Source organism: Dipteris shenzhenensis, chromosome 4 (assembly GCF_047967505.1).
Source record: "Dipteris shenzhenensis isolate YYH24624 ecotype China chromosome 4, Dip_SZ_1.0, whole genome shotgun sequence".
In the NCBI taxonomy this organism is placed as follows: Eukaryota; Viridiplantae; Streptophyta; class Polypodiopsida; order Gleicheniales; family Dipteridaceae; genus Dipteris; species Dipteris shenzhenensis.
In genome coordinates this window covers 40,334,948-40,347,162 of record NC_141599.1, presented here as the reverse complement: position 1 = coordinate 40,347,162, position 12,215 = coordinate 40,334,948, and the positions used below count along the sequence as shown (strand labels likewise).

The 12,215-nt window shown below is 42.5% G+C and overlaps 1 protein-coding gene across 1 annotated transcript; it reads left to right on the top strand.

Moving 5' to 3' along the window:
- Nucleotides 1-210: 210 nt before the first annotated feature.
- Nucleotides 211-5,059, top strand: LOC147902859 (pentatricopeptide repeat-containing protein At3g09040, mitochondrial-like). Its single transcript, XM_087373861.1, has 3 exons — nucleotides 211-598; nucleotides 726-802; nucleotides 890-5,059. Exons 1-3 carry the CDS (start codon nucleotides 376-378, stop codon nucleotides 4,880-4,882), a joined length of 4,293 nt encoding a protein of 1,430 aa, XP_087229987.1. The 5' UTR covers nucleotides 211-375; the 3' UTR covers nucleotides 4,883-5,059.
- The last annotated feature ends 7,156 nt before the right edge of the window (nucleotides 5,060-12,215 follow it).

Sequence of the window (12,215 nt, the reverse complement as noted above, 5' to 3'; positions counted from 1 at the left end):
CATGGCAACTGCTATATGATTGGTCTACTCCATCTCCTCTAACTGCTACATCAATCAGAGGGTGGTGAAATAAGCAAGCAGCCTGATGACCACCAGGTGATGCGAAACACGACACATATTGGCGATCAACACAAGAGTTAGGTGATGCGAAACACGACACACTGGGGCGATCAACACAAGAGTTAGCCGCACCTAGCTAGATACACTATGCCTCCTCTAATCAAGCCTCCCCTGGTCAACCTCTCATGCAGCCTAAGGTGCACGATAATCCCAGTTCCTTATAATGAGCCTCTCTTCCATTCTTTAGTAACGCTTGAGTTGCCAATTTACTTTGTATCCCCTGCGCTTTGCAGAGTTTCTCGCGTTCTTCTCGCCATGATGATGATGAACATTTATACAACAGGAGGCAGCGATCCTTGTCATTCGTTCGACGCCACTGCACCCAAAAGACGCTGCCCTGTCTTCGCTCAGTTGCATCACCCACCCGATCCACAATCCTGCTGGTTGGCTGCTCATCTGGGTAGGCAATCCATCCATCGTTTTCCACTGGTTTCCCCCCAGGACAGTGACGCGGTGGTGGAGGAATGTTCGCAGTCAGGTACTGCCCCTTCGTCCTCACATGGGTAATTTAGTTATACAACCGGATAAGGAGGGCTGTCCTTTTTAACGATTGGGGAAAACCCTCTTTTTCTTACCACTGCTGGCAATTGGTTCATGCTTCGCAGATAGGTCAGAGACCGAGCGCTTATGGAAGGCATGCTTCACGAATCCCTCCCAGTGGTGGAACCACCGAGAGAGAAAAGTAAGCGTGCGACGAATCTGAATGATTTGCACAGGTAAATCTGTACATTAGCTAGTCTTACAACTCTCTTGTTAATCTTAATAACAGAAAGACCCAAGATCTCCAGACTTCAAGCATAAGATAATGAAGGAGTCACTAAGGATAGACGGATGGTACAATCCAGGTTGGATTAAAGCCATGCAACAGAAAAAGCCCAATCTATCCTTTGGTCAGGCGCAAGAGCGTGACATGGTGGAGTGTGGCAAGCCTGGAGTTAAGGTCAATGCAATAGAACTGCACGAGAAGAGTGGCTGGGAAACGCTCAGCTTAGAGGAGGCACTCGTATCTATTGAACGGATGCCCCAGCCGCCTTCAGTTCAGAACCTTACATGCATCTCTCATAAGTGTAGAACGAAGAAGAATCTTGCCTATACCAAGCGCTTGTACGCCTATCTGTGCAAAAATGGGCTGGAAGATCATAGAGCTCTTGGGAACTACGTCGTCCCAATGTTGGTGCAAGCTGGAAGCATGAGGGATGCCCAGCAGGTTTTTAACAAATTGGTTCATCAGAACGAGTATTCATGGAATTCTCTCATCTGGGGTTATATCGAATTTGGGGAGTCAAAGTATGCTCTCAGCCTTTATCAGAAAATGCAAGAGGATTTTGTACACCCTAGCAAGTATACCTTGGTTACAGTACTGAAAGCTTGCGCTAGGCTGAGAGATGCAGAAAAAGGTCGACAAATACATGCTGAGCTAGCCAGGAAGGGGCTGGAAAAGGATATTTTTGTTGGCAGCACCTTGGTGGATATGTATGGTAAGTGTGGCTCACTTGCGGAAGCACAGGAAGCGTTTGACAAGGTTCCAGTCCGAGATGAGGTCTTGTGGACGGCATTGATCGCAGGGTATGCTGAGCATGGGCTTGGTGAGGAAGCGCTCAACTGTCTCGAACAGATGCAATTGGAGGATCTCACTCCAAATGCAGTCACATTCGTCTGCAGCTTGACAGCTTGTGGCAGCATAGGAGCGATAGACAAGGGCCGAGAAATGCACTCCGAGATATTAAGAAAGGGGCTGGAAAGAGATCTTCTTGTTGGCACCACCTTGGTGGATATGTATGCCAAATGTGGTGCTCTTGGGGAAGCACAAGAAGCCTTTGACAAGCTGCCAGTTCGAGACCAGGTCTCCTGGAATGCGCTGATAGCAGGGTATGCTGAGCAAGGATTTGGTGAGGAAGCGCTGAACTGTCTCCAACAGATGCAACTGGAGTGTCTCTCTCAAGATGCTGTCACATTTGTTATAAGTTTGAAAGCTTGTGGCAGCATAGGAGCGATACACAAGGGCCGAGAAATACATGGTGAGGTAGCCAGAAAGAGCCTGGAAACTGATCTTGCTGTCGGCAACACCTTAGTGGATATGTATGCCAAATGTGGCTCGCTAGTGGAAGCACGGGAAGCTTTTGATATGCTGCCAGTTCGAGACCAGGTCTCTTGGAATGCACTGATGGCAGGATATGCTGAGCATGGGCTTGGTGAGAAAGTGTGGAACTGTCTTGAACAGATGCAACTGGAGGGTCTGTCTCCAAATGCTATAACATTTTTTTGCAGCCTGAAAGCTTGTGGCAATATAGGAGCGATAGACAAGGGTCGCGAAATTCATGCCAAGATAGCCAGTGAGGGTCTGGAACAAGATCTTGCTGTTGCAAGCACCTTGGTGGATATGTATGCAAAATGTGGCTCGCTTGCAGAAGCACAGGAAGCGTTTGAGAAGCTGCTAATTCGAGATGAAGTCTCATGGAATGCACTGATTGCAGGATATACTGAGCATGGGCTTGGTGAGAAAGCGCTGAACTGTCTTGAACAGATGCAACTGGAGGGTCTGTGTCCAAATGCTGTCACATTTGTTTGCAGCCTGAAAGCTTGTGTCAGCATAGGAGCAATTGACAAAGGTCGAGAAATACACGTGGAGATAGCCACAAAGGGGCTGGAAAGAGATCTTGCTGTTGGCAGCATCTTGGTGGATTTGTATGCCAAACGTGGCTCGCTTGCAGAAGCACAGGGAGCGTTTGACAAGCTGCCAGTTCGAGACGAGGTCTTATGGACTGCCCTCATCGCAGGATATGCAGAGCATGGGCTTGGTGAGGAAGTGCTGAACTGTCTTGAACAGATGCAACTTGAGGTTCTCTCTCCAAAGACTGTCACGTTTGTTTGCAGCCTGAAAGCTTGTGGTACCATTGGAGCAATTGATAAGGGTCGACAAATACATGGCGAGATATCCAGAAAAGGGCTGGAAACAGATCTTGCTGTTGGCAGCACCTTGGTGGATATGTATGCCAAATGTGGCTCGCTTGTGGAAGGACAGGAAGCATTTGACAAGCTACCAGTTCGAGATGAGGTCTCATGGAATGCACTTATCTTAGGATATGTCCAGCATGAGCTTGGTGAGGAAGCGATGAACTGTCTTGAACAGATGCAACTGGAAGGTGTCTCTCCAAATGCCGCGACTTTCATTTGCATCCTGAAAGCTTGTGGGAGCACAGGATCCATAGACAATGGCCAAGAAATACACACCGAGATGGCTAGAAAGGGACTGGAAACAGATCTTGCTGTTGGAAGCACCTTGGTGGATATGTATGCCAAATGTGGCTCACTTGCAGAAGCACAGGAAGCATTTGACAAGCTGCCTGTTCAAGATGAGGTCTCGTGGAATGCACTGATTTCAGGATATGGCCAGCATGGGTTCGGTGAGGAAGTGTTGAATTGTCTGGAACAGATGCAAGTGAAGGGTCTCTCTCCAAATGCTGTCACGTTTGTCTACAGCTTGAAAGCTTGTGGCACCATAGGAGCAATAGACAAGGGCCGAGAAATACACGCCATGCTAGCCAGGAAGGGTCTGCAAACAGATCTTTTTGTTGGCAATACCTTGGTGGATATGTATGCCAAATGTAGTTCACTGGCAGAAGCTCGAGAAGCGTTTGACAAGCTGCCAGTTCGAGATGATGTCTCCTGGAATGTACTGATTGCAGGATACGCCCAGCATGGGTTTGGCGAGGAAGCCCTTAATTGTCTTGAACAGATGCAAGTGGAGGGTCTCTCTCCATCTGCTGTCACATTTGTTTGCAGCTTGAAAGCTTGTGCCAGTATAGGAGCGATAGACAAGGGCCGAGAAATACACACCGAGATAGCTAGAAAGAAGCTGGAAAGAGATCCTGTTGTTGGCACCACCTTGGTAGATATGTATGCCAAATGTCGCTTGTTTGTGGAATCACGGGAAGCGTTTGACAAGCTGTCAGTTCAAGACAGGGCCTCATGGAATGCACTGATTGCAGGATACGCTGAGCATGGGCTTGGTGAGGAAGCGCTTAACTGTCTTGAACAGATGCAACAGCAGGGTCTATCCCCAAATGCTGTCACATTTGCTTGCAGTTTGAAAGCTTGTGCCACCATAGGAGCGATAGACAAGGGCCGAGAAATACAGGCCGAGATAGCTGGAAAGGGGTTGGAAAGAGATCTTGTTGTTGGCAACACCATGGTGGATATGTATGCCAAATGTGGCTCGCTTGCAGAAGCACGGGAAGCGTTTGACAAGATGCGAACTCGAGACGCCTTCTCATGGAATGCACTGATCAAAGGGTATGCCCAGCACGGAGAAAGTGGAATGGTTTTCCAAATGCTTGACGAAATGAGGGGAGAAGATATAAAGCCAAATGGGATCACATTATCTATTGTCCTTGCTGTTTGCAGTCACATGGGTCTAGTGGATAAGGGCCAGAATTATTTTGAGGCCATGGCCAGAGACTATGGCATCACCCCAACTATTGAGCACCATAGTGGCATGGTTGATCTCTTTGGCCGTGCAGGCCAATTAGATGAGGCGGTAGCTATGGTGAAGAAGATCCCTTTCGATCCTGATCTTGTGGTGTGGCAGACGGTGTTGGGTGCTTGTCGAAAGTGGGGTAGTGTAGAGGTTGGAAGAGTAGCCTTTGAAAATGCAGTGCAATTGGATGAACAGGGTGCTGCATCTTATGTCTTGATGTCCAACATTTATGCACATGCTCCCTTGCAGGAGGAAGAGAAGAAGGTTGAGACAATGAGAGTTTAAAGACCAGCACATTGTTGTTAGGGGATACGAGACATTCCCAAAGGAAAAATATATATGTAAGCTAGAAGATGTTTCCCTCAAAATGAGGGAGCGAGGGTATGTTCCAGATTTGCCTTTGGTGCATGAGACACACACCAATATCAGCCGTCTCTATGTCGAGGTCAATGAAGGAAGCAACAGCAGAAGAAAATATTTGATAGCAAGGCAGACGACTACATGCTTCGGGTATCGATTTTTGTTTGATAGGCCATTGCTATCATTGAACACGGGAAGCTCAACCCACGCACAGGATATTCATGCATAACACGGCCACTCTGCTTCCACCAACCCACTGCAAAAAGCCTGACATAAGTGGCAGAGGTAGAAATATTTAACGTCTCTATAAGTAAATCCACGAGCAGGCTACAAGAAAAAAACTGTGTGACTTATAAAAGCAGGCGGGAATACAAAAGCATCTGCCTCTACAACCCCGTTGACATTCCCCTTTGCCTCATGCAGCAGAGAATTACTGATGGGGTGAAAGGGGATTATAAAAGATAAATTGAAAGAAAAGTACACAAAAGCATTATCAAAGGTTCAACTAGGTAAGCACATAGCAGGAATGTGAAGGAGAGGAATATAAGTGGAAAGATGATTACGGCTCAAAAACATGTAAATATCTAAATGTTGGAGATCTTCTCAAGATCTCATGCTAAACAAACCAATGGATTGTAAGCTGGAATATTGCAAAGCGAAAAATAAGAAGACAAAGTACAGGGATGAGCAAACACTTCCAACACTTCCACAACTGTGAACCAAGCCACCACCCAAACTCCAGATCTACCACCAAAACCTCGTATATCTTTAAAACTAACAATCTCTAGTTTGAACCTTGAGATGTATAGTCTGAATCTCGACGTTGGAGCAGCATGGAAAACACTAGAAAACACCCAACAAAACATAACTTTGGTTTGAATCAGAGTAAATGGATTGCATTCAAAACACCAAATAGTGAAAAGGGAGTGGAAGCTTCATAAGAAACGTAGTGGGCCAAGAAGTGATGGCAAAACACATTTAGAATGAGCCAACCCCTTAATCATCTCTTCCTTTCTTGCCACCAATGAAAAAAACACTGGTGAACATTATTCTCAACAAATGACATCTCGGGAGTAGGGCTACATTCCGTCAGTCTATCAATAGCATTGGCCACTACATTGGACCAATTAGCCGAGTCGAGGAGATGAGACCATTGCAAGCTTTGACAATGGGAAAATAGGAAGAATCAATGCGTAAGCCCCAAAAACAGACGCATGACAATCACACAGCAAATTGGTTGACACAATTTGATGCAAATAAATAGCTTGATCACGATGTCCATGAATCATGCCGTCAGCCTAAACATCAGATGCATTGAACCAGGTCATGGTGGGCATTAAAACAAACAAGCTCATCACGGTGGTTGCAAAGAGCAAGCTGAGAATCATTGTCATTGCAAACCAAGAAGAGAAGATGAAAAATGAGAAGCAATTGTAGGGAGCCTCGACGAAGAAGGGGAAACAAATGGAGAACAAAAAGACAAAGACACACATTAATACATTAGGGTTAGGGTGTGTACTAATGTAACTACTACATACATAATACTAACCCTATCCACTAACCCGGTCAGCTTGGTGAAAAAACACAACACTTTCCATAGGCTCTTAGCACGGCCAAAAACATCATTTTACACTTAGTTTTATTCCCAAAATAGAAAGTAGGATGATGGCATACTAGCTTTAGCATTTCTTTGAAGCTCACCTATGCTTCCATAATTTACTCCATTTTTAGCCCACTAATAAAACTTCATCACTCCTACAACAACATGGAGGATGATGAGCATCAATCCCTCAAAAGCTTCATCTAGCGCAGGCGAGTGTCACTTGATATGCCACATATGGGAAAGTCATGTCATAATAGTTTACCACAACCCCCCCTTACCCTTGTTTCTCTACCTTCTACAATAGTCTCATTGGTTTGCCTAGCTTCCTTGTTATCTTTGAGTTTTTCACAGCTTCCATTCATCTCCCCCTAAGGAGGCACATGTGAGCATCATGTTCACGATCACATAATCTGATGATCATGGCATCCTTATTTCCAGCGAGAGAATGATGACAATTTCTCTCATTCATACTGCAATAATCTACAACACTAACCATGTGGATAGTGATACGCGTATCATGAGAAATGTTCAAATTTTGCAAGAGCTCGTGTAGCTACTAAGGAAATAAGGGAAAACTATTGGCAAGCACCTTTGGCAGGAAATAATCTACAACACTAGCCATGTGGATAGTGATACACGTATCATGAGAAATGTTGAAATTTTGCAAGAGCTCGTGTAGCTACTGAGGAAATAAGGAAAAACTATTGGCAAGCACCTCATCATCGTAATGGTATTTGGGTAGCATAATTTATGCATCTATAATGGCACAAATGAAGAGACAAGCACGTGAAGAAATTGATACAAGAGGACACAGTACTAGAAGAGGATGCAGTATTGAGCTTTTTTTCTATATATTCAATTAATGTTTGTCACGACAATGGAAATCATTGCCCAACATGGCAATGGCTCCATGATTTGCAACAATGGCATAAAGTGGGAGGAAAAAAATATTTTATAAGCCTTCAAATCTTTTACGTTTATGACAATACTAATCATTATAATAATGGAAAGCAATAGGCCTAGTTAATAACAATGTTGTTCTAATCATATCTTCTCATTAGTGTAGAGTTACAATATTATACGATTTAAATGTTCTAATTTTAATAATGTTAGTATATATGTTCCCAATTCACAGACTAAGATTGTCAACGTTAGGATAGAGTAATGTTATCATTTTAGGATAGGGATAATGTAATGATGTTAATAGTATGAGTTAATATGATGTTAATAATGCAATAAAGAAATTATGTGAGTATATACTAATTTTTATCTTAAGATAGTATAATATATATAGTAATGCTACTATAGTATAATATATATGTTTTTATATATATGCTACACTATTAGTATAATTTTAGTGTAGTATATGTTGTATATTAAAATTTTAATCTAGTGCAAATATTGGTAGAAAATTGCAGTTTGCTTTTAGCGTTTGCTTGTGGCCTAAGCCATCTCCCTCATAAGAGTATAAATAAATCAGTGTAAATATTGGTATTCGGTGCATGCGCCACTTCAGTGCCTCTCACATCCCCTTCATCAAGTCTCCAAGGGACCAAAATCCTTCACATAATTGGATCATAATCGGATCACATCCAGTTTCCACATCCTATCAGCTTGCTCATGACGCGTTCTCCCATCAGCTGTCAAATTAACTGTATTCCTCGTTTGCATGGCGCTATGTTCCGTTCGTGGCAAGTTCTTGTTTACTGCTCGTTTACAGCTTCCTAGCTATAAGTCGTTGCTGCCTCCTAGCTATGAACTGTCGCCACCTCTCCCAGCTATGAAGCATTTGTGACCATGCAACTAACGACTCTCCAACGAAACTCGAACGTTTTCTGTTTGAGCGTCAGTTCGGCAAACTGAAAAAATGAAAATGTAACAAGAGAACTCGTTGATGCCAAAGAAGTCGATGCCAAGGCGAGCAGCTTCGTGAACTGAAGCGATGGTGTCCTCCTTGCTGATGTGCAGCCAAGCTCAAAGATTTTTAAGGATGGAGTGTGTTTTGAGGATGCTGTGAGGGAATGAACCGTTAGCTCGATCGTCTTTGCCATCAGCTCTAAGTCAACAAGCGCTATACCGTCTTTGCTATCACAAGTGCTACACCGTAAACTCTCTGTCTCTGTCAAGCTGAAGGCCTCGAAGGTAATTTGCATCACCTCAAAAGAATTCGACCAGCTCTACTCGCTCGACTTCATTAATTCACTTTGTCATGTAGGAATTTGCTCTGATTGCCCGGCTCTATCATGCTTCATTAATTCGCTCTTTTCACCCGGCTCTTTTCGCCCATTTCGCTGAGGCGACTCTCTCGTCTTATACTCTCCCATTTCGCCTCAACGACTCTATCCTCTTCTGCAATACTAGCAAGTCTGGCACCTCTATGCCCGTCGCTTCTTCTTCTTTGCTAAGGTGACTCTCGCTAAGGCGTCTTCTTCGCTGTGACTCTCTCAATTGTGACCTCTACCAGTACCAGCAACATCCTCTTCTTCTTCTTCGCTGAGGCATATTCTTCGCGTGCGCCTCTCCCAAATGCTTCATCCATATACATCTCACAGGTGCCTCTCCTCTCGCGTGTGCCTCCTCTCAAAGGCTTCATCCAACAAGCTCAAAGGTGTCCAACAAGCTTGCAAGCTCAAAGGCTTCCAACAAACGCCTTTTGCTCTAATGCATCTTGACTAATAAGAACATGGTCCAACAAAGGCCTCGCTCCACCTTGACAGCCTTCACATCTTCTCCTCATTTACACCTTCACGCCATCCTTCATGCCTTCTGCTCATTTATGGCGCTCTGCTTCACGCCAGCCTTCACACCTCTCTGCTTCTTGCTAGCCTTCACGCCTTCTCCTCGTTCATGGCGCTCTCCACCTCGTGGGTGACGTCTCCTTCACACCTCCTGGGATCTTCCAAGGTACTTATGTTTTTCACAAGGTAGGAATCGCGCTGCCCTTTTTGGTGCAAAGTGCTCCAAAAATGCCCTTCCAACCTTCTCTCCAAGTGCCGTTCACCCACGCAAATTGTAGCAACGTGGTGGCACTAGTTTTAGAAGCCTTCGTGCTGGCCCTTCCTCATGGTCCCTCCCTCCCCTTTCCTCTTCTATGAGCCTTGATTCAATACCTTCACAGAATTGGAATGTGACCATGTTTTTTGGGATGTTACCATATTTGGTTTTTTGCCATGTTACCATGTTTGGTTCATTTTGAAGCACTTGGCAATGCACCCTTCCACCATGTGCCTTTCCCCATGTGCATTTTGAAGCACTTGGTACCATTTTTTGTCACAATTTACCATGTTACCATGTTTGGTTCATTTTGAAGCACTTGGCAATGCACCCTTCCACCATGTGCCTTTCCCCATGTGCATTTTGAAGCACTTGTCACCAAAAAGGGTAGCATACATGGGAAAGCGGCACCATGGAATTCCTCATAGAGAGGGCATTTTTTACAACACTTAGCACCAACAAGGGCAGTGCTTAATGCGCTGACCTTTTTACTTCCAAGTCCTCTAAAAATGTAAGGAGTTTGCAACTTTGGATTGTCCTTCCATTGGTTTACAACTCTATTTAAAATAATTTTATGTTTGCTTTTGTGGTTCATCATTTCACCTATAGCTTCCTATTGATTAATTAGCTTACCCTTAATTATGTCCAAAGTCCTCATGTCAATCTTAATTAACTAGTACAAAATTTAGGAATGGCAAAAATGCATATCTCTAATGAGTCATTATTGTTTTTGCCTTTCCCCACTATAGTCGAAATAGCATTGCATTAGAGCTGGGGAAAAAAATGCCTTAGTTTCCTTCATCCTATATCACCCTAAGATGGGCATAGAAGTGATGGAGGGGCTTTGATTTTGGTGGGTTGTGGAAGAAAAATGGCATTGTGTTAATGTGCGGCCATTTTTCTTCCAAAACCCTCCAAAATCACTTCTCCTTTACTATTCACGTTTTTGCAATTTAGGCATGGAAGGGGGTGTGTGATATTGAGGGGTTTTGGAAGCAAAATGGCATCGCATTGACACGCTGCCATTTTGTTTTCAAACCACCCCAAAATCACACCTCCATTATATGTATGGCTCACTTTATGTATATGTATGTCAATGTAAGTACATGTACGTTTATGTAAATGTACATCTATATATGTTTATTTATATGGATGTGTATGTATGTCTATATATATATACATGTAGATATATGTCAATTATGGATATATATGTGTATGTCAATGTATGTATATATCTATACTTACTTATACAAATATCTATATATAAATATACAAATATGTATATATATATGTTCATTATGTTTGTATATAGAATTTTTGTATCTGTATACATAGCAATGTATATATAACATAGCTACATATATGTGTATGTGTATACACAGTCGTGTATTAAGACATAAAAAAACATATATATATATATATATATCCTTACATAGATGTGTGTACATATAGATGTATGTATATGCACACACATGTATATACTAGATCTATACATCTATATATACAAACATGTGTATACAGATCTAGATATTTATATACATAAATTGCTCAACATATGCACACATATATACATATGTTGCTATATAAAAATGTGTTTTCATAGTTGTGCATTGATGTATAAAAACATAGAAATGCATATATATATTAATAAATTTATATTTACATATATTAACACGTGTGTTAAAAATCTAAATAACAAGTACGTATGTGTTCAATTAAACCCTCACTACTAGTTATAGACTCTAATTCTACTCCATACTTGAACGATATAATTTTTATATTATTTGCTATGCTATTTTTGCTATTTGATTAGATTTTCATGGCATTTCAGGATGACTGGAGAAAAAGGCAAAAAGGCCCAAGAGGCTTAGCCTACAAAGGGAAGAAGAGGAAAGAAAGTTGATAGCCTGCCCAATCTTCAGTAGTTAGGACTGAGGAGCTTAGGAATGCTATGAGTTTTGAGTTTGATACATCATCTACTCAAAGAGAAGAAGGACCAAGAGTGGAGGAGGTTGATTGCGATGACATTGAAGTACAAGTGGAAGGAGGAGATGATGTGATTGGCAAATGCAGGATGCTTGATTCAGACCATTGTCCTCGCATTCCATTGTGTCCTAGGTTGATCCCCTCTACACAGGTACAAGACTACATGATGATGTATCTTCACTGAAAAGTGCATTTTAAGTGGAGGTATACCTTCTAGAGAAAGGATCTTTCATTGTGTCTATTTGTAAGAGTGATGGAAGGGAGGTAGTAGTGTCAAATGATATGAGGGAGAGTTAGTCTCCTACTTGGAGAGAGGTGGATGTAGAGTTTGAGAATAAATTGCTTTCAAGCCAAGACTTTAAATTCATGTCAAGAAATATATTTTTTATTTGGGAGGATAATCACAAGACTACTAGCTGGATGAGTGTCATAAAGGACATCTTTCCTACAAACAAGAAACGACATATCAGAGTGGTTTGCACTATAATTGACCCTTAAAAAATTAGTGAGATTGCTATTTTGGTTGGACTGTAGTGGATGAATTTATAAGTACTTGGAATATTTCTTCTCTTTCATTGCTTCGATGCCTTTCATAATTTGTGTTGCATATAAATGAATTAACCTTGTGATCTATTTTGTAGTATGAATGAGCATGCCATAATCAAACCTAGTCTT